Below are 25,138 nucleotides of genomic sequence, written 5' to 3' on the forward strand. Positions count from 1 at the left end.
TTCATCTGTGCCCAGCTCTGAGGAATGAAAATGGGAGGAATGCCTTATCACCCTTCAGGGTGGGTATCAAAGAGAAATGCCATACAGAGAGATAAAGCAACATCAAACGCAGAAACTTTGCCAGGTCCTGCACGAAGGCCTGACCCCAGCCTGAACTCTCCTAGGTCTGCTTACAAAAGCCCCTGAGCTGGGAATCTAGGGTAGATGCATACAGTGCCCTAGATAAGCCAGAAACCTATGATGGAAGACCTCAAAGCCTCGCCTGGGAAACTAGCTTTCTAGGTGTAGAATGTCGCTGCCCCTACCTACCCTTGCCCTCCCAGTTCTGAACAGACAGGCCTTTAGCTATTTATGGGTAGAAGGAATTCTCAAGCCTTCTGGTGGACTGAAATGGCTAGACTATTTGAATTGAGTAGGTTGAAATTCTCTGCTATGACTCTTTCCCATCAAGCACCAACTTTTCATTTAAATGCTGTCATCTTTATTCCTTCTTGTTCTGTAGAACTAGAAAGATGACTAGTTCCCATGGAAATGCAGTATACAGATGGGCCAAAGTGCTAACTGAGGCCCAACCAAGATACCTGGTGGGTTCTGGATCCCTTTGCACTTTGTTCTTTAAGAGACAGTAGATTCCAACAGAAAGGCTGACATGGTCTTCCTGTTATAAATAAAGATAGATACACATCACGGTGTATCATCAGTCATTAGCCTCCATCCACTGCCACATCCTGAGTTCTGTGCTCCATCTTTAGGTGTGTGGAATGGGAGTACCACGGGAAAGTTCATGGTTCTGTGATGATGCTGAGGCACAGCTCCACTGATCGAGGGGAACAATACCTGTTGCTAAAATACACACCAACCAGCTGCAACCTTTTTCTTTTTCTCAGTTAAGAACAATCTTTGATGAAGGTGTCCATGTGTATGATTGCAAAGGCGACTCCCAAGTGTTTCTCGTGTAAGATGTTTGACTATATGGCACGGTCCTGAAAGTGACCTGCTTGGTGTGGAGCCCTTGCTTACATGCCTGAGTGTTTTCTGAGTAGAATTAGCAAGAATGAGTCATGAAGAAAGCCATGGGCGAAACAAAAACCAATGACCACTTATTATAGGACACGTTTTGACCAATTGCCAATCATGGAAAACTAAGCTAAAACCAGTATTAAAGACAAATTGAGAGACTTGACAAAAACATTACTTAAGGTCCCATGGGTGGCTTTGTGTTCTCATCAACCACATTTAATACATTCCCAAGAAAAGCAAAGACAGGGAAGCAAGTCTTGGTTGGTCCCTCCCTTAGAGGGATGTTTCCATGTCCCCATTATCACTGGACTAGATTTCCATGTTGGCAGAGGGCATCTTGATGCCTTCCTGGTAGAGATGAAGGCAGTATTGGTCTGACCTAGCTGTATTGACCACACATTGCAAGGGTCAGCCAGATCATGGATCAGACTCATGATGCCTCTTGAAATCTTCTTAGTTATAACCAAGAGCCACCTTTATCAACACACACAGTTACACGGATGGTTCCCAATTCATCTTTCATAGCAGTTTTTCAATGTGAAGATACTGAGGAACCCATCCATTTCCAACGGGAACTGAACTTTGAACCTTGGATCTTATTCTTCCCCAGGCTTTCGGTTTGCAGAATAATCCTCTCCCACAATGCTGTGGTTGCCAGTCATTATTCCGGCAAATCACGGTGGGAGCAGGCTGTGCTGCACAGTGGGCTGAGTTGTGGCCTTCAGTAGATTAGGTGTAGTGCATACATGCACTTTTGACTTAAGATAGTCTCAGCTTACAATGGGTGTTTCAGAACGTGACCCCATTGTAAGTTGAAAAGAGTCTGAATTCTCATAAACAACTTTTGTAAACAAACTAAAGTAGACACTTAGCAAAATCCTTTTCTGGTTATCTTGGGATTTGGCTAACAAAATTAAATTTCTTTATTTTCCCATAAATTAGATACCACATAGAAAAAGAATCCAGGTACATAATCAAGATTAGACCACTATTCTAATATCTCAGTGATATTTGTCCCCAAATAGTCAATATTGCTTAGTGACAAAACTATAATTCCAGATATTCTAGAAAAAAAACTTCTTAGAAAATTCAGGTGAACAATTTCACAGAGGGGAACAAAAGCCCACAGCCTGGTAATATTAATTGGTAGAGTCAAGACAGAGTTGAGCTCACCATTCCTAAGACCTCACTTGAGGCAAAAACGGTGAGTGTGCTAGAACAGTGCCAAAGGCTTGGCTTCCCCAGTGGCTTCTTCATGATCAAATTGTTTCTCTAACAAATTCTGCTTGCTTGGTGACTGGAACTGTAATGGAAAAATTGCTCCAAGGTGAAGCCTTGCCCCTTAGTCTAAAATATAAATTTATCTTCTGCATCCTCAGAATGATCTTTCCCTTTTGTAACAGTCCATGTGCTATCTCTGACTAAGTCATGGAACATCTGACCTGAGGGACAAGATGCTTTGAGACTTGGTGAAGGCACTGTCTCCCTTCCTGGTCACTCTTCTTACCACCTAGTGTTGGTTTTGAGCCCTGGGTCAGAGCTGATCAGAGAACAGTGAGAGACAGAAGCCTGCCTTTCTTTCAGAGTCTTTCTCTTTAATTGGTTCCTTCTGTGTCAAAACCAGAGAAGCTAAGCAGGCAGAGCAGGCACGCACCTTTAAGTCTGGCACTCAGGAGGCAGAGGCAGGTGGATCTTTCTGATCTCTATGCATTCAAGGTCAGCCTTGGTCTGTACATCAAGTTCCAAGACAGACAAGGTTACATAGAGACATCTTATCTCAGATAGATAGATAGATAGATAGATAGATAGATAGATAGATAGATAGATAGACAGACAGACAAAAAGAACAGAGAAAGTAGTAATAGGAAGGAAGATTAGCAGAGCCCGAACGCCACCGCCACTTCCCTGCTGGGAGAGGCCACCATACTTGACTTGGTTTGCACACGTGCCCTAAGCTTACCACTGTTGATCAGCATCCCCACCCCAGGCAAGGCCCAGGAAGAGACAGAAAGCAGATGCCCTTTTGTGTTATAACTTATGCCAAAATTAGATTTAAAAATAGCACAGTGACCATGCCCAGTTGCAACTGTTCCTTGCTCGGGAATTTGGGAAATCAACTAATTAAGACCTAGGCAGCTCCAAACACCGCCTCTGCTGCTGCCAGATGATGGTGCTAATAGCAAGCTGTTAGTGAAAACACAGCAAAAAAAAAAAAAAAAGACAACACCCCATGGCAGTCATTCCCCCACCCAACCCACAACCCCAGTACCGTTCAGCTCCACAGACTCATTTTGTTCTCAAGTGTATTGATTCTGGTTTAAATGGAAATTCTGGAAAACATTTTAACCATTTTGACCCTGAAGAATTTTTATTTTTGACACTTCACTATTATGTATTCCCCAATAATCCTTATAATCCAGTAATCCTTCAAGTTCCCTAGAAGGAACAAAATTCTCTAAGAAATATCTGGGGTATAAAAATCTACTGCGATATACAAAGGGTGAAGTGAGGTAGGGGAGGTGGAGGGAGTAATTTTGGTGGCAGTAGTGATTTTATTTGTAGCCCCCCACCTTTATTTATTTATTTGCTTATTTACTTATTTATTTATTTTTAGAAAGGGGACATTCTTAAAGGAAATCAGTTAGCCACCCTTCCAGGTTTCCCTCCTAGTCCCTGCTACTGCTGATCTAGTCTGTATTGATATATTTGCCTGTTCGGACCATCTCATGGCTACAATCAGGCTGAGCAGGTGGTGCCTCCTGTCTCCACTTTTACTTAGTACAATGTTTGCAGACTTCATCTTTGTTGCTGCCTACAGCCAACATTTCTTCCCCCTTTCTCTTGTCAAACACTACTTCATTGTTTAGCCAGGCCACTTTGTGGTCTGTTTATCAGGCTTGGGTTTTTGTTTTGTTTCTGTGGTGGTGGTTTTTGCTAGCACAAATAATTTTGTGTACAAGTTATCATGCAAACGGGTTTTCATTTCCCTTGTGTGTCATATGTACTTGGGAACATATTTTTCTTGGGAAAGCTACTGATCTTTCCCAGGGTGGCTGTGACACCTTGCATTCTAACTGGCAGTGGGTTCAGGGCCCGCCCTGTCCACTTGCTCACCAGTGCTCCCTGCCCTGCCTTGATGCTGCCGTGACAGTGCAGATGAGGTGGTACCTCACCATCCTCTACGTGGGCCTCCTTAGTGATGCGTGCCATGTGGCATAGTTTCATGAACGGACATAATGGCCAGGCCATGTCTGTAACTTTTTTCAAGAACTGCCCATTTAACTGCTGGCCTATTTTAAGCTGGGATGTTTGTTTTATTACTGTGTTATTTATATATTCTGAATCAGATTTTCGATAAGATGAATGACTCTCGGTTCTTTTATCCCAGCATTATGTACCGCCTTTTCACACTGTTTGTGACGGAGAATGACAAGCTCCTACACATTGACAGGAGCCAAGATTTGACTTTCTTTTGTTGCTGTAGGGTTAAGCTACTTGCCCAGTCCTAGGACACTGAGGTTTACTTCTGTCTAGTCCTTAGAGTTCTGTTGTTTTACCTCTTATGTTTTCATCTGTGATCCAGCTTTAGTTAGTCGGGCTTTGTGGAGCGTACGGTCTGAGATGGAGGATAGCCAATTTGTTGAGGACTGTTCCTTCTCCCATTGAGTGTTCCTGGCATCTTTGCTTTATAAAAATAAGCAACAAATGATTTGTTTCTGGACTCTCGATCATATCGTATTGATAGAAGTATCTATCTTCACGCCAATACCACACTGTTTTGATTAATGTAGTTAGCTAGAATGTTTAGAAATTAGAAAGTATGAGTTCTCCAACTTCACTTGAAATGTTTTGACTCTGGGGAGGCCCTTGCATTTCCATATGAATTTTAATATTGAATTGTCATGTTTGGCAAAAACATGTCTTTGGGGGCATTTTGATAGTTTATTGCCTCAGATCTGCAGATCGGTCCTCCTGTCCTGTTATTAAGTTTTCATCATTGTGCCTGAAACTCTGTTCTTGACTCTCATTCACAAGGTCCTAGATCAAGTACAGGACCTCACCTCACCCCCCGAATTAAAATCTTTCTGATCCATAAACATAATGTATGATATCTTTTCATTTACTTAGATCTTCCCTAATATGTTCGGATAATGTGTTGTAGCCTTCAGTATAGAGGACTAACATATCATGTCTTACACTTATTCTGAATTGTCTTATTGTTTTTGGATGGTACCTAAACATCCTGTTTCTTCTCAATGCAGCAAATGTTGAGTTTTCCCCACATCTTCCAGCGCACTACACTGCTTTCTAGTGGTTCTCTGGGGTTATTCCTTGGGACTTGCTGAGTATGCAGTGTGGATAGAGATAATCTTACCTTTTTTGCTCCTATGTTTTTCTTCTATGTATTTATATATTTTAGCTGTTTATTTTTACCTAATTGCTTAAGAGCCTCCAATGCACAATTGAGCAGGAAAAGCAAGCAAGATATGCTTCATAAAAACCCCTCTCCTCAGGGAAAAAGCATTCAATATTTTGAAATTAAGTTATACCGTTAGTTGTGAGGCTTTTTTTGATAACCTTTATCATGCTGAGGATATTCCCTTTCTACTCCTGGTTGAATTTGCCAAGTATTTTCTTTGTATATATTGAGATAATCATACAGATTTTATCTCTTATTAATATGGGTGATTATCTTACATGCCTGAAGTCACATTTTATCATAGTATATAACGCTTTTTAGATGTTGCTAACTGGGTTTGCTGAAGTTTTATGAGTATATTTATCGTGACATAGCATTGTCTCTAATACTATTTATACCAGTATAAGTTGCCGTTGCCAAGACAATATGCACACCAAAATTTAAACAAAACCATGAAATAGAACTGTATATATTAGTGCATATGGTTTTTGGGATAGATCATATCTTTAAAATAGCAAGTATTTAGTTAAAATATTGTAGTATAATAAAATATTGAGTTATAATGATACTCCTGACATTTATGTACAATATTATACATAATTATATGTGTACAGATATATGTGCAAGAAGATATATAAGTAACCATATATCAAACCAATAAAAGAGATAAATGTGATAAAGTATATTTAAGATTGAGCTGTTCATGAAAGTCCTACCATCTATAATCTCATATATTCTGTATAAATTTAAAAAATAGAGGACTAGAGAGATGGCTTAGTGACTGCTCTTCCATGGTGAGTTCAATCCCAGCAACCATATGGTGACTCACAACCATCTACAATGATATCTAATGCCTGCCTCTGGTGTGTCTGAAGACAGCTACAGTGTACTTACATAATAAATAAAACTTAAAAATAGAAAAAATATTTAAAAACATTTATCTAAAATATAAAAAATAGAAATTATTTTATGGTAAAAGTGATTTCAACTGTTCTAATTACACCATAAGCCAGAGGGAATCTCATTCCTTACTCACTGGCCTGTCTCTTCCAGCCTCACAGACCCATCTATACAAGTAGTTGGTGCAGTTAGAACTATGTCACTTAGAAGTTGGTGATGGCACAGAGAAGCCACCCGGGCCCTATATCCATGCAGTGGTTATATCCGTGCAGTGGTTATATCCATGAAGTGGTTGTATCTATGCAGGGGTTATATCCATGAAGTGGTTATATCCATGCAGGGATTATATCCGTGAAGTGGTTATATTCGTGCAGTGGTTATATCTGTGAAGTGGTTATATCCATGTAGTGGTTATATCCGTGTAGTGGTTATATCCGTGCAGGGGTTATATCCATGCATTGGTTATATCTGTGCAGGGATTATATCCGTGAAGTGGTTATATCCATGTAGTGGTAATATCTATGCAGTGGTTAGCCTTAACTGTCCACTTTCTTGGATTAAGATCTTCCTAGGAACTGAGCAGAATACAACTTCTAACATACCATCCTCTCTGATATCTGGACTGATAAATTCATGGATTCATAATATGATGTTACTAACTGGAGGTGTTAAAGAAATAAAAGGGGCCTCGGGTATGTCCTTGTGGCTTTATCTTTTCTGTTGGTTTTTAGGGACAAGGTTGCACTTTGTAGGACCGGGCTAGCCTGGAACTCACTCTGTAGACCAGGCTAACCTTGAACTCATAGAGACCTGCCCCCTGCCTCTTGAGTGGTGGAATTAAAGGTCTGTTCCACCATACCCAACCAGGGCTGTATGTTTCCCTGCCCTACTAGGTTACATTAGATACCATAAATGTTATATAAAAATTGCTTTGTTTACGTTGTATAATTCACATACTGAAATACAGAATGGTACATCTATTCCTTTAAAATAAGCAAAAGAAGGTGGGTGGAGATAGTATTTAGCATTCACAAGATCCTTTTCCATTGAAAAGACATTTGCTATGAGAATGGGTTACCATCACTTGTGATGCAGGGAGGGACTTTATGTCCTAAAGAGCTAATAGCTCTCGTCAAAACAAATTAGTGAAGTTAATCCATTGTTGCTGCGTATCTGTTGAAACTGTGACATTGTTTTGCTCCCCAACAAGACCTCAGAGCAATTAAACAGAATTCATAATCTTCATAGCTTAATCCAGTCATTTTCAACCTTTTTAATGCTATAACCCTTTAATCTATTTCCTCATGGTGTGGTGACCCCCCAACCATAAAATTATGTCCTTGCCACTTCATAACTGTAATTCTGCTGCTGCTATGAACCCTAATGTAATGTGTATATACTTTAGGAGAGAGGTTTGCCAAAGAAGTCATGACCCACGGGTTAAGAACCACTGGTTTAGGTGCTGTATGGGTCTGCACTGTGCAAAATGCTGTTCTGGTTACTTCATAATATACTGCTTGCCTTTTACATAACTGTCTGTGTACCTCATGGCTACATTTTAAATTCTCCTTGTACATTGAAAGCATCAGATTAACAGAAAGCATGTGTGCATTTAAATGCACAAGACACGTTGAAAGTTAAAGCATTGAAATATTTTTTTAGTGTGATGTGATATAAGTCAGTTCTAGGTTTTAGCTTGATTAGGTGTTTCAATTATTGAGTGCCATTTTTATAATAAAAAGGCATCTCTAGTGTGAGAAATCAAGATATAAATAATTCCTCCAGATATTTTCTTGCCTTCATGTAGCTGGACCTAGACATCTCTAACTGTGTTTTTAAGTGATCACATTTGAAACACACAGCATCCTCCCGGAGGCTGAGGCAAATGCTTGGTACCCTCGTCTCAAACCTGAACATGGTTGTAAATCATTACCAGCCTTCACTTCAGAATCCCAAACCACACTGGGCCACTTGCTGACATAGTGAACTTGGCATTCCCCGACTGGATCCCTGACCGCCCTCCAGGCATTTCCATCCTGAATGCTCACTGACCACCCTCATCCATGAATAGACAGAGCATACAGCGCTCACCCTCCACATGCCAATAGTCAAGGAAGCAGGCAAAGTGTCTGATACTAAAGCCATAGAAGTCTCCAGGTCAGTGGAGGCAGGAGGTGGTGCGTGGTAAGGGAAGGGATTCATCGTAGGATGACTCTCTCTGCATTTGTTATGATCCTGTGAACATTCCAAGGAAAGGTAAGCTTCAACTGAGCACGAAGGGACTTCCAACAGAGTAGTGTGACCAGGGTATTCCTCCAGGCAGCTCTAGCAATGTGCTGCTGGCTGGGAGGCATACACAGTAGAAACTTGGGTTCTTACCCTGGAGACAGATAGTCTGAGAGAGCTGCGTGGGCAGGGTCGCACTGTTCTTCTCCTCTGGCTTTTGGTGGTGTGTGCAGCCTGGAGCTCCTTACCTTATACAAGATTCGCCCATCTCCATGGTGTTTGCCTGTGGCACACCTGTGTGCAAATCCCTCTTTCTTAAAAGTTATTGTAAGGCAAGATGGCTCAGCAGAGAAGGGAGCTTGTCGCCAAGGTCAGTGACCTGAGTTGATCCTTCAAACCCATGTGGTGGAAAGAGGTGACTGACTTCCCCAGGTTTCCCCTTGGCGTCCACACATGTGGCATGACACAAGTACTCCCATGTGATAAACAAGGACATCTATTGTTTTTAATGAAAAGGTGTCCAGACTAAGATCCTGATGAATTAGATATGACTTCATCTTAGCTAGATATGTGCACAGTGCTCCTATTTCCACATGAGTTCACACTCTTAACATACACAAACGCCTACATATCTCTATAGGCTTGGATTTTATCCTGACTAGTGCACACTGCCCTCTGTAGAGGGACTGGGGTTGGGGGTTTTAAAATACGTGTTCAAGAGAGGGGATTGCAACTCAACCTAGAGTGCCTACCAATGGAACAGTCTAGGAACGGAGTGGTCTTAGAAGATAGAACTCCATTTCTCAGGCTGTGTCAGCCTGCAGCCTCCGAACTTACCACAGGGGGGGCATAGTTGGGAAGTTTAAATGGAGGATCGAATGTGGGCCTCTGATCCAGGACTGAGGTGGCCTTCAGCTATATGTCTGTCACCACAGGTTATATCGAAGCTGTTGTCATTCCGGCTGGAGCTCGTCGGATCCGTGTGGTGGAGGACAAACCTGCTCACAGCTTCCTGGGTAATACAAAGTTCTGCCCTATGAGTTGCTTCTGATGACCTGCATTGTAGCTCCAAAACTAGATCTTTCCTCCCAGTTTTATATAAACCTGTATCCCTGCATACCTCCTCCCAGGCATAACCATGATGTTATACCCGCACTTTCTTTAGAATAATGTAAGTACCCAAAATGGACGAGACAGCACTTTTTGCAGGAAGATCCAAGGTATGTTGTGGGGGAGGAGTACAGTCAGAATGACCACTTTTGAACAGGATGGAAAATACATAATGTGGAGGAACCCATGAGGTGTTGGGGAAGTGTGTTTCCCAACAATCCCTCCTGGAGAACCCAGTGCAGTTAGCCCAGGCAGCAGAGACCCATGGGACATCCACCCGCCAGCTCCTGCAGGCTGCCAAGGGCGCCAGACATGTCTCTTGCTGAGGTAACAACAGTGGTTCCAAGCTGAATGGGTCACAGAACAGCACTGGCCCTCACCAAGCTCTGGGGACCTAACTTCATAGTAAGTGACAAGCTGACATTGAGCTGACACTTGCATAGCTCTGAAGGGTTGGATTCTGCGCAGACTAGTGCTCTTTGCCCTCTGTAGAGGGATGGATTCACTGAAATCCCTCCTAGCTTAAAGGAGGTCCTCTGAGTGATTCCAGCCTTGCCCTTAACCCCCAGCAAAGATCAGCCTGGTCCTTGGGCATCAGGAAGTAGGAACACTGCACTGGACGCCTGCCTGGGTATTGTTTCCGCAGGCTTTGGGAAGAAAATACTCCTACGGGCTTCAAGGCTGCTCTTCTCTTGCTTGGTTCAGTGGGACAGAGATGCTGTCACCCATATCCTTTGGTGAGCCACAACCCCATGGTCCTTGTTTGGGTTAAATCTCAAACTAGACAGGGCCCCCCTCCCTCAGCCTCTGTTGCATGGTGTCCAGGGAGTGGGGAAGGGGCATAAATGCCAAATGTTGGGGTCAACCAAAATTAGTGTGACATCCCCCAAGAGACTGAGGTCATCTTTCGCCCTTACCTCACAAAACTAAGTGTGTACCATGCCCCCTCCAAAAGAAGCACGTAAAGCAGCAAAGTAAGTACTCCCAGGATCCATCTTGCCTGATCCGTCTCCATGAGTCTGGGAGAAATAACAAAACCACCTCCATGACTTCTCTTCTGCAGAGTGTAATCATGGCCAAGGGCAGGGCCAGAATCAATAAATGCTAAGTATCAATAAATGCCCTAGAATATAAAGGAACTCGTCACTGGAACCCTCATGAGAGTTTGCTGTCACAGTTGGCCCTGTCAGCTCGACCGGGAAAGCTTAGAGGCAACTATGCAAAGGAGAGTAGTAACGTCCACACTTGTAGTTCCCAGCCACCAGGCAGTGCAGCGCGTTAGAGACCTGACCCCCACACCTCCATCTACCACAGAGCATCGCTATGCTGGATTTGTAGATGGCAAGCAAAAGCTCCAGGGGGCTTACTTTCATGCCCAGTTCTGCACTCCACCTGAATCCATTTCAGTCTGGAGCCTCTCAGAATGGCCAGTGGAGTCTAACCAGGACCAGAGGTCAGCTGATGGGGATGACATTTCATTGTGAGCAACCCGCCGGTCTGTATCCCAAGAAAGTTGGTTTAAATGTCTGAATGACTTGGCTTCCTAGAAGCAGTGTCATGCCTCCTTGGGAGCTTGGAACCAGCGTTGGTCCCCTTATCTTACCCCAAATCCATAACCCAAGCATTCCAGGCCCTGGCACATAGACAGGGGCAAGCCTGAAGGTGGTCCACACTCGCTGGTTATGTTTCTAGAGTCAGCTCCAGCAGGATGTGTTTCCACTCAGGGCTGGGTGCTTTGGAAGTCAACCCAGTTTAATTCTGAATTACTCTCACATTTGCTGGGAGCAGTTCCTGAAGAATTTCACCCCCGCCTACCTTCAGCCCACGCCGGCTGGCTTTCTGCTCAAAACCACCTGGAACAGGAAATGCCTCCATAGTTTGTATCCACGGCTAAGAACAGAGCTGGCTGAACTCCTAGTGAGGAAAAAAATTCTGACACAGTGCCAAGAGTAGAAGTGGGTTGACTGTGGGTCAAATCTTTCAGTTGACTCCTGATGGGGACGAAGCAAAAAGAACCCTCTGGCCTTCTGCCCCTCTCTGAGCCAGGAGGAAACCAGTAGGCAGGGGGAGAGCCTGCCTCTGCATGGCCACCGCTGACAAAGAGTGCCCCTTCTTGCTCCACGGAACACTTACTGTCTATCGTCTTTGAGAGTGTCTACAAGTCCCAGGATAGTGGGTAAAACAACTACCTCAAAGAGGGCCGGAGCTGAAAATGGCTGGCTGTTTAGTGTGTGACATTATACTCTGGGCTGTGCACAGGTCTTGTTCGGTCACAGTGGTCAATTTCTTTCTTCCTGTGGCACCCTGCAAAAAGTCTGTCCAACTATTGAAAGCATGTAAGCAAAATTCACAAAGCGTGAACCTTTTTCTTTCTTTCTCTTTCTTCCTTTTTTTCTCTTTCTTTCCTTCTTTCTTTCTCTTTCTTTCTTTCTTTTTTTTTTTCTTTTTTTTTTTTTGTTGGATCATGGTTTAAAACATGCAGCCTCTGGCCCAGGCAGAAGCAGCTTGGGAATCTCCTCAACAAACCAGAACCTCAGACCTCGCAGAAGAAAAGAAACCACTGGTGGGATCCAGTTCCCTCGGCTGCAAACTGTTATTTGCCTATAAAGCAGAGCGTGTGGGATCATTTTGATGATGCGCTGTGAGTCTTCTCTGAGTCCCCGAATCCTAGTGTAGACTGCAGACCGATTGCTCTTCATATATTTGCAGACTAAGAGGGTTTGATGCCTGAGAGCTGAGCCGACAAGAGCTTCATAAAAAAAAAAAAAAAAAAAAAAAAAAAAGGCATGTCATATACATCGGCCTCGGGTCACATTCCCTCACAGAGGAGCCATCTTCTGCAAACTATGCTTGGGCACACTCCCAGAAGGCAAGAGAGCAGCTTCTGCTGCAGCCTAAGGGGACAAGAAGAGACAACCCTATTAAGTCAGGGAATCACCAGACTCCACGGGGAAGCTTCCTGTTCACTGTCAGAGATGACCACAAGACTGACCTCTCACCTTTTGTATGTGGAATATAGGAACTTAGAAAGCTTGTGTCTTGCTAGTGACAGACTAGAGTCAGTAAAGTTAAAAGCCACGCCCATGCCTTGGGAGATGGCTTTTAAATGCTCCCCGAACTGAGAAGTCATAACAAAAAATAAGAGCACCGCTGTTCCGAGGACTCTACTCAGATAAGCAGAGGTCCCAGCAGCCAGGGCCTTCACCTCTATCCTTCCCGGGGACTGAGCAGCTAGCTGATGATAGTAACTGTCCCCCAACCCTAAGTGTGTTTTTTCTCTTCTCTGGCTGTACTTTCTCAGACCTTGCCTCTCAGATGTTGGTCTCTGGGTGTGAGCCACAGTGATTTTGAAATCATAAAATATAAGTCACTCAAAGTATCTTACAAGGGGGGGGGCAGAGGCAGATACAGGCAAAGCTGATGGGCAGGAGTCACCTGTGTAAGAGGTTTCTGCAGGAGGGGAACAGTGGCCCAGGAGCATATACAAGACCTGTCAGGGATATGGAGCTCATGTTTGTGAATACCTCAGGTGACCCTGGGGAACTCAGAAGAGTGGTTTTCTTCCTTCATCTGCCCTGCCTTTGCCACTACTAGTGCCCTCCTAAATACAGAGTGACAACAAATCCTGTCACTGTGTTTCTGGGCTCCTGTTCAATCTAGGAGCCTCAAATGATATGACAGGAAACACTGTCTGCCTCTCTCGGTGGCTCTTTCCATTTGGTGATTGACTTTGGGCAACACCTAGGGAGAAAAGTACTTCTCCTTAAGGTGAAAGGCAACCAAAGCCCAGAACTGGACATAGTCCCATATTACTAGTGGGGAAATACACTCTCAAGGCAAGCTCAGGGGGCATGAGGGGTAGGGGAGGTATTTCTTGAAAAAATGGAGAATCAGGAGGGACGGCAAGTATACTAAGCAGGCAAGATGGCCACCTTGCAAGAAAGACCAGGGCCCTGACCTCTAGACTCCCAGCCGTAGCCTTGAGCTGGGAAGGAAGACTGGTGGGTAAATGCAGAGGGTTAGTACACATGGAAGTTTCTGAGGAGAAGACAGAGCTGCTGCCCAGGTTGTCTGGGTTCCAGCAGGGGCACAGGTGTGACCGTGGGTGGCACATGGCTTTAAAGAGAAGTTCACCTCACTGGTTCCTGCCCACCAATGGCTGCAAGTGCTCCAGAGTCCTCTACTGTAGGCTCACTGATGGTCGCCTTCCACCTCCTTTCTGTGACTTCACTCCATCTCTCGCCCCATTTCCCAGCCAGACTTGTGGGGAGACATAGCTGTCACCTTTACTTGCTCCCTCGCCTTCCTGACACTGTGGCCTCTGAGGGTCACTCGTGGGGGCTCCACCCCCAGGCCAGCCACACACTCCCAGGAGCAGCTTCTTTCCCTGGGTGTCATAGCTAAATTTATAGAGTCTTCCCCCCAACATCTCCAGATGCCTGTCTGTATGACCCCCACGTACACACCCAAGGCACGGTGCACACGAAGCTGTGTGATGTCACTCTCTTGTCTGTTCCCTGAGACCAGAGGCACCCTGTGCTAATGCCCCTGCCAATAAACACTCAGAGTGGGGGAGAAACTGGCTGAGGCACCCTGCTGTCCCATGGGCTTCTTCAACTCATTTTTTTGTTAGAGGACTCTGGCTCCTCATTTTTCTATCCTGGAACTTCCTGACAGCCCACATCCATTCCTCAAACCAAGTATAAATGAGCGTGTGCAGGGAGTGGTTTCCCAAAGCTCCAGCGAAGCTGAAAGACAACAGATGCCCCTGTCACCTCCACCTGAAGAAGATATGACAAGAACAGGAGGTGTGGTCTGTCTGGTCTGGGTCTCGATGCCACAACTTTATAGCTGAGTGTCTTCCGGCGAGTTACTTAACTTTCCTGTGCTTCCGTGTTCCCATCTGATCTGTCGAAAAATAATTCCAAGAGTCGTTGGGAAGATGACTGGGTAAAAGTGCACAAGGTGGTGCTTCTTAAATAATGATTTGCAAAGCCGGTGTTGGGAGAGAAGAGTGGGGGTGGGGTGGGGTTCCGGGTAGCAGAGAATTCTTTTTCCTAGTCCCTCACTAGAATCCAGAAATCTTCTAATTCCTACACACACCCTCCCTGAGATGTATGTCGCCATATTGGATAGCATCCTGCCTCCTTCCCCTGGCGGCTGCACAGTTCAAATGTCCCCAAGCTCACTTGCTCACTGCATTTGCTGTGACTGGAGCATCACACAGACCAGGGAGCTGAGGCTAGATCTGATCTATATCCTGCAGCCACCTGTCTGAGCAGACCTCAACTTCAGGCTTCTGACCCAACATGGCTGACAGATTCAGTTTCCAGGGACCCCTCTGAGTCACCAAAACTGATTGTTGCTCGGTGGTTTAATTGCTAGTCTCTTCAGGCATGTTCTGACTATAAACTGGGGCCCCAAAGTGTCATGGATAAGCCTGGGTTGTGTACACAGAGTACATGGGAGTTTCATTTCAGGTAACTGCCTTAAGACTTACTGTCACCTCTGGTCATCTGCCACCTACTAAGTGCCAGAGTAGATCCTGTCATTGTTTCTTTTGTCATTTGTTTTTTTTTAATATGTTTTATTATTTTAACTATGGGTATAGGCATATACCCATGAGTGCGTGGGCACTTGGAGACCAGAAGCATTAGATCCCTTGGAGCCGATGTTACAGAGAGCTATGAACTTTCCAATGCGGGTTCAGGGAATCAAACTTGAGTTCCCTGGACAAACAGTACATTCTCCTAACCACAGAGTAATCTCTCTAGCCCTGTGTTTGTTTGTTACTAATGCAGTAAGTTTTCTATAAAAGGCAAAAGAAAGGGGCATCAGAACTCTACTGTAGAGGGTTCTTCTAAGCAAGAAGGCCATAGGGCCTTAGTCTGGGCTGCAGGAGGCAGTGGCATAGGAAGGCTCTACCCCACATTCCTCAGTAGGCCTGGCACCAGAGGCGTGAGTTGGAGAGCGTGGGGCCTTGATTGCCCGGAGCTCAGGCCTTACCCTATTGTGGCAGCTGCTAAGTGTTGTTACCCCATCGGTGAGTAGCCAGGGTTTTCATGTGTAAGTGTGTAACAGAATAACATTACTTCCTAAAGGAATATCCACTTTCCTCAGTGTGAGGGTATCACATCCTTGGGGGACACTGGAGTTATATTGCCCTTCCTTCCAAAGGCCTAGGGAGGTAACAGTAAGATAGATGGTTGCTTACATTTTTCTTCATGGCTAAATAATGCTCCCATTCATGTATGTGCCCCACATCTCCTTTATCCCCTCACCTGTCTGCCGGCACTGAGGCTGACTCTTGCTTTAACTGTTGTGAACAATGCTATAGGACATCTCTAGGTGTGCTGATTTCATTTCCCTGGCATATTTACCAAAAGTGGGAAAGCCAGATTCTTGCACTGGGTCTATACTTTTCCTATGAATTTCCTATGACAGCCTGGGAAATGTACAGTCCTACCCACAACATGTATGAGTTTCTTATCTTTGCCAGTCTAACTAGGGTGAGATGGGTCACATTTCTCCGATGACTTGTAATATTGAGGAGTTTGGAATGGAAGGGTTTATTCATTTGATTGATTGATTGATTGATTTAGTTTATTTTTATTCATATTTTAAATATTTGTAAGTCATTTGCATCTCCCTTTTAGAGACGTGCCAAGCTAGGCAGAGTAGTTAAAGGCCAGCCTGAGCTACAATGTAACCCTTGTCTCAAATGGGGGCAACCAAGCTAGTGAGATAGAGTAGAGGTTAAGAAAACATATTCCTCTTGTAGAGGACACCAGTTCCATTCCTAGCTCTTACACAGTGGCTCACAACTGGCTAATAACTTCATTCCTAGCAATCTGATGCTCTCTGTGGCCTCTGCAAGGGTTGCCTACATGTGGCACACTAACTCATGCAGGAACATGCACACACATACAAATAAACAGAAACTCAAAGCTAAACAAAGCATTGTGTAAGGTGCTGGGGATATAGCTCAACTGGTACAGTTCTTGGTCAGCATGCAGGAAGCTCTAGATTCAGTTCCCAGTACTGGGGAGGTAGAATCAGGAAAATTAAGGTTCAGGGTCCCTTGGCTACATAGGGGGTCTCAGCAGAACTAGTCTAGATATGATGTTGATCACTTGGATATCTTTGGCCTCTCCTTGGCAGCAACGAGGGTAAAACTGTAGGAGACTGTGATGTGTAGTAAACTAGACACAGAAAGACATGTATGGAATTGTGATTATCAATATGTGTTGGGTTCAACTCTTACACTGAACCTTCATTAGTACGACTGTTACCTTTTTTAAAATCTCAGATGAGTAGGTGAGTGTTTTCACAGCTCTAAGACATTTTGTGGCCTTGAATATACCAATGTAGAACTCATTCATCAAGCAAGAAGCTATCTACCACCATAGGCTTGGACTGGATCCTGGCCTCTCCATCCTCCTGCATCTCCCCAGGTCCCACTGTGGGAATCAGTAGTGAGATAGGCAGTTGTGTTAGAAGATGTGTCATCAGCCCTCAAGGCTCTTTCTCCCGTGAACCAGCCTCTGTCCTTGGTACCCAGAGTCCAGTCTCTCACTGCAGGTCCCTGCCCGCCCTCATGGAGGCCTCAGACTGAAGCAGGACCCCCAGAGTCCCTCCAAGGACTAGGTAGGCAGCACTAACTTTCCAATGCTTAATGTCCTTTCTAGCTCTCAAAGACTCCAGTAAGAGATCCATCAACAGCGACTGGAAAATAGAACTCCCTGGAGAGTTCCAGATTGCTGGCACAACTGTCCGCTATGTGAGAAGAGGCCTGTGGGAGAAGTTCTCAGCCAAGGGACCCACCACTGTGCCACTGCATCTGATGGTAAGTGCTGGCCCTGCACCTCTGCGTAAGCTGGTGGCTCAGCTGGGTTGTTAGTCTTGTTCCCCTGAACTTGAGTGGAAAGGGATGCTTCTGGGTTCCTAGAAGTTTGCAAGGTCCCCTGCTACCGATTCCCTCCTTTCTCTTTTTAATTTTCATCTGTTCATCTACTTGTATGTGATATGTTTGTGTGTTCTATGTATGTGGCATACAAGCGTGTTCTTGAGAGTATACAAATGTGCATTCTTGGGCACATTTGTTCATGTGTGTAGATGCCGGAGATCAGGTGCCAATGTCTTTTATTGGTCACTGTCTACCTTTATATCTTCAGACAGGGTCTGCCAATAACCTTCATCAGTCCTCTTATCTCCATCCCCACAAACAATTCTGGGATCACATCCCTAAGATGCTGTGCCTGGCATGGGCACTGGGGATCCAAACTCAGATCCTTAGTTCCTGTAGCACGTACATCACTGTCTTCTCTTCTCCCCTCCCCTCCCCTCCCCTCCCCTTCCCTCCCCTTCTCCTCCCCTCCCCTCCCCTCCCCTTCCCTCCCCTTCTCCTCCCCTCCCCTCCCCTCCCCTCCCTCCCCTCTCTCGGTCCTATCCCTTCCACCTTGAGGTCCTTCCTCAGAATCTCCTCCTGGCTCCTCACTGGAAGAACACCTACATTTTCCAATTCAAGATTCTTCCAATTCAAGATTCTTCCAAGACAGGATTTGCAGTCACATAGGTGACAGCCAGGGAGGGACATCTGATACCCATTAAGCAGATGGACATTTGTCATAGGGTTTCTAATGTGGTGAGAAGACACTGTGACAAAATTACAGCTTGGGAAGGGTTTGTGTAGCTTATATACCCAGAGTCGCAGTCCACTGAGGGCAGCCAAAGCAAGAATCAAACTGGTGGGAACCTAGAGGCAGGAGCTGAAGCAGAGGCCATGAAGGAGTGCTGCTTACTGTCTTGTTCAACCTGCTTTTATATAGCATCCAGGATGACCTGCCCTTTGATAGCCCAACCCACATGGACTGGGTCCTCCCACATCATTCACTACTTAAGAAAATGGCCCACAGCCCCCATCTTATGGAGGCATTTTCTCCACTGAGGTTCCCTCCTCTCAAGTTAACATAGCATTATCTAGCACAGCCATGCCCCACATCTTTTCACATCAGACAGCAGCACACACAGAGATACCCCACAGCTGAGGAGCACCTTGAAGAAGTCCGGGTGCTGGGGTATTGGGTAAGCACGCTTCCTCCCCAGGAAGCCTCCAGAAACCTATATACATGGGCTAGGCAGGATAGGGGTGTTATGTTATTTCCTGGGGACTCCACGTATGCCCCTCAGACATGGACTCAGTATCCAAGGCCTCCGGGGTAAGTCCTGCCACGGTTTCCTTCTCAGGGTCTGAGCAGTCTCAAGGACGATTTATGACAACACCCCATGGTGGGTAATTTTGTGAAGGTGCTGGAGATTGAACGCAGGCCTCGCACAAGCCAGATGATCCTCGTTGATTCCAATCTCCCTAAGAACAGGGCTTGTATCCCTCTGTGCATTTGTTATCAAAGTACATGTTGTCTGAAGTACCTGCCAGCCCCAGAAGTATGTTTCTCCCGTTTATTTGTGTCCCTGGAGATGAGATAATGTAGGGAGCCATGCTAATCTTCACTCAGAAGATTCTCTGGCCACCACCTACTGTGAGTGTTAAGTATGGCCTAATGAAGGAACTGACCCCCTCATAGTTTCTGCTGAGCTAAAAGCCAGTCAGCTTCAATGTGTGCCATAAACCTTCTGGGGATCTGCCAGTGATTCTGCTATAGATCATTTCTGCAACTAGCATCTCTGGGACCTAACCCAGAGCCATTTCTCCAGGATGAGATTGTTTCCCAGTCAAGGCCCTTGAAGCAACCCCCCATAATTATTCTTGAGTTCAAAGCAAATATTCAGTGGGAGCTAGAGACAGAATAAGGCTCGTGCAAGAACACCAGCTGTTAGTACAGGAGTTCACCTTCTCTAACAAGCACTGAAGTGTGCATAGAACCTCTCTTCACCAAGAGCTCTTATTAACAGACGGGTCTTTAGCTCAGTGAAGTGTGTACACAGGCCTAGAGCTGGTCAGCCCATCGCAGAAGTCAGTGAAAGCGTCTCACAACCAGCTGGATTTTCAGCCCTTGCTTAGTATTTAACTGCTTTTTCTCTTGAAATGTGCTCTCTATCCCTTATCACTGAAGGCTCCTTCCTCTGTGTAATAAGCGATGGTCCCCGCACTGGAGTGTGCAGATTACACTCACAGTCAGGGGTACCCATGGAGTCCTAAATACTAGCATTTGAAGCCAGTTAGACACATGCATACCTTAATCATATATGGCTATGAAACTGATCTCACATGGAGACTCAATTAGCTGGTTTCGTTTCCTGAGATGATAAAGGCCTCTTGTAAAGACTAGTTTAGAGTACTTAGTTTTGGGGACTTGGGGGTGTTCATTTGTTTGATTTATTGTTTTGATTTTTAGCAGGAAGCATTTCTCCAAGTATACCACTACAGATCTATTGGCTAGATCACATGATTTAGGGACTATTTCTAGAGCCCATACCCCGATCCTGCAAGTCAGCCTTGAAGGTCCAGGAGCCTTGGGACAACTACCTCATCTGACACTTCCATCCTGGCCTGCCGGAGCCCAGGCAGGTGGGCTGTGTCGTCTCTCCTGCAGCCCCTTCTCCCAGATCTCTGTGGCTGGAAATGCACTTGCTAACTGCTTAGTCTCAGGAACACTCACTGGTCTACAGCCAGGTCTGTCTCCCACAGAAAACCCAGTTTTGCCTCATAAGTCCACATTGAGCTAGTCAGGCACCTGGCAGTTTTACAAGGCCTGTCATAATTTTCCCCAGGCAAAGCATAGACTCTTCCATTCTGAACCCTCACTAGGATTTTAGATACATGGTCCCCAAGCTGTAGCATGGCTCCCACAAATGAAGCTTAGATTCATTTCTGCCTCTCCATCTACCCTTAGTGTCAGCCATGAGCCAGGCCCTAGCCTTCCAACAGACATGTGTCATTCTGGATCCATGGCAGTACCAAGATGCAGATATCCTCAGCATCACCAAAACAGCCCCACTCCCACCCCAGATTCCTCCGCCACAGGCTGTACCTTTGTCTTGAGTACACTTACTGCAATGTAGCAATGGCAGGTGATGGGAGATTCCATCTGGAGGGCAGAGCTTGTCTTTGCTGGCGTTTCTATTATTATGAAAAAGCACCTTTAATCCCAGCTTGGAAGGCAGAGGCAGATGATCTCTAAATGTGAGGCCAGCCTGGTCTGCAGAGTCAGTTCCAGGACAGCCAAGGCTATACAGAGACTTCTTATCTTAGGAGAAAAAAGAAGAAGAAAAGAAGGAAGGAAGAGGGAAGGAAAGAGAGGGGGAGAGAGGGAGGAAGGGAGAGAAGGAGGATGAAAGGGAGGGAGAGAAGAAAGTATCATGACCAAAAGCAACTTGGGAAGAAGTGTTTATTTCATCTTACTCTTCCAGATCTGTCATTGAGGGAACACAAATCAGAAACCAGGGCACAGGAAGAAGCAAAAGCCATGGAGGAACACTGCTTACTGGCTTGCCCCACTTGCTTTACACAACTTATCTTCTTACAGCCCAGAGAGAAGGCCCTCCCATAATGGCTGCCAATCACGAAAGTGTAGCCACAGGCCTGCTGATGGGCCGATCTGCTGTGGGCATTTTCCCTACTGAAGTTTCCTCTTCCCAGATGACTCTAGCTTATGTCAAGTCCACATAGCCAGCACAGTGCTTATGCTCAGAGGAATAGTTTATCACTTTCAGAGCTTTCTAGGAAGAGGCACTGTATGTGTGGTTCTCATCTGTAAGCTCAGCCTTGTGGACCAGTTGATGAGAATTCGGACCCTGCTGCGTGATGCTGAAAAATGCTACAAACAGCCATGCAGTTGGCGACTCCCAAATCCCTCATGTGAGCAGGTCCTCTGTGGGATAGGCAAGAGCAGGGCTCACCAAAGATTGTGGGCTCACCCCCCTATATCCACCAAGTCCCTGAGGAACCTGAGGCTGAGATAAAGGGGCACCCCAAGCTTTAACCTGCTTTGATCTTCAGAGAAGCCCAAACTGGTAGAGGAGCAGCCACAGGTAGCTCTCAGAGTACCCATTCAAAACGACTCATCTCAGTTAAGTCTTCCTTTTCCCATGGCTCCAGGTGCTGTTATTCCACGACCAGAATTACGGAATCCACTACGAGTACACCATACCTGTAAACCAGAGCACAGAAAATCAGAGTGAGCCCGCCAAGCCCCAAGATGCTCTGTTCCTCTGGACCCACAGTGGCTGGGAAGGGTGTAGCGTGCAGTGTGGAGGAGGTAAGCCGTGGGTGGGGGAGGGGAGGGTTTAGCTCGGCTGAAGAAATCCTGAGTTCAGGGCCCTCTGCCTCAGTCCACACAGCGTGCAAATAGAGAATTTGTGCTTCCAGAGGGACTTAAGCCCTGAGATTTCAACAGAGCACATAGCCAAGCCATCCCAGTTCCCATGGGTTTGTTGGTGGGTCCACTTCACCACCCCTTGGCCTGCAGTCTGGACCTAGCAGTAGAGATTGGCCAGTTAAATGACTGTATGGTAGATATGAAAAGAAATTGTCCTGGGATTGAAATAGGCTTCTAACTTGGTGGAATGGCAGCAGATGAAGGCCTCACTCGTACCCACGGACCCCGTCGTATGCCACAGCCAGCCACTCCAGGGTGCAAAGAGAAGCAAGAGTGCTCTGGGTTAAGCAGAACACTCCATATTGCTCTCTTTTCCTCACCTCTAAATGTGATGTCTGCCCCCACACTTCCACTACAGAGACTGCAGGTGAGTCAAAGAGACCGTTGTGCTACAAGGACCTGCATCAGCAATAGTGGTGTGTTGACTAGTAGGGCATTACTCCTATAAAGAAGTCCCCACTCGTGCCAGCAATTACCATTCAAGTCAGTGGGTTGCAAAAACAGGAGATGGGCTTATCAGGAAGAAGGATTTCGGCAAGCAGCAAGGATAAATGAGGGGTCACGGGGTAGAAATGACCAGGCCGCCCTATGAAATCATCAAAGAACAAGAGAAAGAAATGGAGGTGTTAACAAGGAGCTGCATTCAAGAAGGTGCAGGAAAGAAGCTGCTGACATGACCGCTCTATGCTATGGGAAGGTTTTATTGTAGGTAAGAGGGAGAAAATGTCCAGAGGCATCTGGGAGAGTCTAGAGCAGAGAAAGTAGACTGAACATGGCCAGCAGACTATTGGCCAGGGCTAGGGAAGTGGGGCAGTGGGAGAAATCTCTTATCCTGGGGCCTTTACCCACCCCTGTGCCTGATGGTCTCCCATCCCCCACTTAGGGACCCATGCCTGCCTTCTAACCACAACCAGACATCCCATTGTCTACCTACTGTGGGCAAGCCCGGCACACACGATTCATAGCAGGCTGTGCTCCACTAGGAGCTCTGAACTACCAGAGCCATGTCTGGGGACCTGTGACTTCCAGCTTCCCTGTGGTAGTCAATGCTGAAAGCTGTATTCAATAGCTCTTTGCTTTTGTGTTTATGCATGACTACATTTGTAGGCCATGGGACAGACAGTGTGGCTTAAGACTCTCCGTTGTTTAGCCATCTCTACATGACAGATTCCCCCAGACAACAGGTCCTACAAAGAATCCTGGGCCTAAGTGGTTGAACTTGACCCCATGTTCATCTTCTATGGCCACTCTCCTGAAGCCAATGACTCCAATACAGTAACAGGAAATGTCAGCACAGAAGCATCCAAAAGCCAAGGGGAGGTGAAGCAAGCTGGACCACCGGGGGGGAGGGGGAACAAAGAGAAGTATGGTGCCCAAATGTTGAAACTGTGGTCAGGTGACACTTAGGGACAATGCCAGGAGGCACTCAGAAAGCTGGTGACTGCCATCACCATCCTTACTACCATTGCTCAGCCTCCCTGATGAAGTCGTGGCCGTCAGATTGAGAGCTCAGAGGAAACACTCAAAGAAAGGTTAATGAATCTGCAAAGCTGCCTAAGCAAACACGGCATTAGCATTGTCAAGGTGAACAAGTACGGGCCACCTGCCCGGGAATCCTGTATGTCTGTCACACCAGCCACCTCTATGCTTTTAAAAAGCAAGCCTGCAAAAATTCGGTAACTAACCATACTCTCCGTGAGAGCTGATATACATGTGTTTAATTGGGACCAGAGCTCCGGAGACTTCAGGTCTCAAACATGAAAGGCTCAAACCAGAGTGTTGGCCTTAGCAACTCCTAAACTGTCCAAAAACAGAGTTGACTTGAGGTCCTGTTGCTTTCTCAGACTGTTCTGGAATCTTACCCTGGTCCATACTACCCTGCTATGACTTAAGCACCTTATCCCTAAATGTCTGGTTCTCCCTCTTTGACAAATAATGTGGCTCTCTTAGTGATAGATGGTTGTGCCCATACAAGGAAGTATAAATAAATGGCTTTCTGGATATGTGCAGCCATAACTTCTCCTCTCCCATGGGTTGGCTTCCAGGAGAACGCAGAACCATTGTATCATGCACACGGATTGTTAACAAGACTACAACCCTAGTGAATGACAGTGACTGCCCCCAAGCAAGCCGCCCTGAGCCCCAGGTCAGACGATGTAACTCTCACCCATGCCAGTCCCGGTAAGTTCCTATATTCCATGGCTTGGACCCACCAGCATGATGGGTAGCAACACCTTAGATGAAGGGATGGCAACACACAGAAGATACCACAGAACCAGCCTATGCCACATTCTAGTGGTACGGTTGGTGATTAACTGATTGATTGATTGATTGATTTTTGCTTGCTCAAATAGTCACGTTGTTTGCCAGTGGAGTTACATTCTGAGAAGTACCTATCTGGACAATGTAATGTTAAGTGCACAAGTAGCTTACTACAGATCTGTGTTATACTTACTTTGTTGTTCCCTAGGACATGAAACAAAATAGAGAATTAGTTTAGGCATAAAAAAGGCAATATAATCAGCAGACACGGGATAGATAGGCTGGTGCTGTTCTAACACAAACTCCTGTAGAGTGGACAATCCTTTTAAACCGAAGTGTTTTCCAAAATAACCATAACAACCACAGGATACTGAAGGCAGGAGCCAGTAAGTTATTATCACTGACTCCAGTTGTCAGGAGCTTGTACTGTACTGTAATGGGGCCAGGGCAGTGCAATCAATCTTCAGGACCTGAATCTGGGTCCTTGGCAGTCATGCAGATGAGAACATCTGTATATGTGCATAACCATAGAGCTCGAGGGATGGATGTGTAGAGACAGGCAGATAACCAAGGCTCGCTGGAACCAGTCGAGCCAGTTGGTAAGCTCTCGGTTCACCTAGAGACACTGTCCCCAAAATAAAATACAATGGAGTGATAGAGATGCCCAACATTGACCTCTGACCTCCTCGAAAACACACATATGCAAGTATACCACAGGTTTATCTGTACATACTCACATGTCCCGCTGCTCTCCAATAATAATAATGTGGCAGCACAGTAGGTTTGTTTCCATGATCATTGGTGCACGCATGGAGCGTGGCACTGTGACATGGTGGAGGGAGGCAATGGGAAGTTTTCAGCC

At 45.7% G+C, this 25,138-nt stretch overlaps 1 protein-coding gene across 1 annotated transcript in view; it reads left to right on the forward strand.

Annotated features, from left to right (window-relative positions):
- The window catches only part of ADAMTS17 (ADAM metallopeptidase with thrombospondin type 1 motif 17), a gene marked incomplete at both ends in the record, with an annotated part of 292,773 nt that overhangs the window by 202,454 nt on the left and 65,181 nt on the right, over positions 1 to 25,138 (forward strand). The window contains 4 exons of the mRNA XM_080913724.1: positions 9,502 to 9,582; positions 17,365 to 17,522; positions 21,735 to 21,894; positions 24,060 to 24,195. Of these exons, the coding sequence (XP_080769850.1) occupies positions 9,502 to 9,582; positions 17,365 to 17,522; positions 21,735 to 21,894; positions 24,060 to 24,195 (535 nt within the window). The remainder of the gene's footprint in view (positions 1 to 9,501; positions 9,583 to 17,364; positions 17,523 to 21,734; positions 21,895 to 24,059; positions 24,196 to 25,138) is intronic.

Source organism: Micromys minutus (assembly GCF_963924665.1).
Source record: "Micromys minutus genome assembly, chromosome: 3".
NCBI lineage: Eukaryota > Metazoa > Chordata > Mammalia > Rodentia > Muridae > Micromys > Micromys minutus.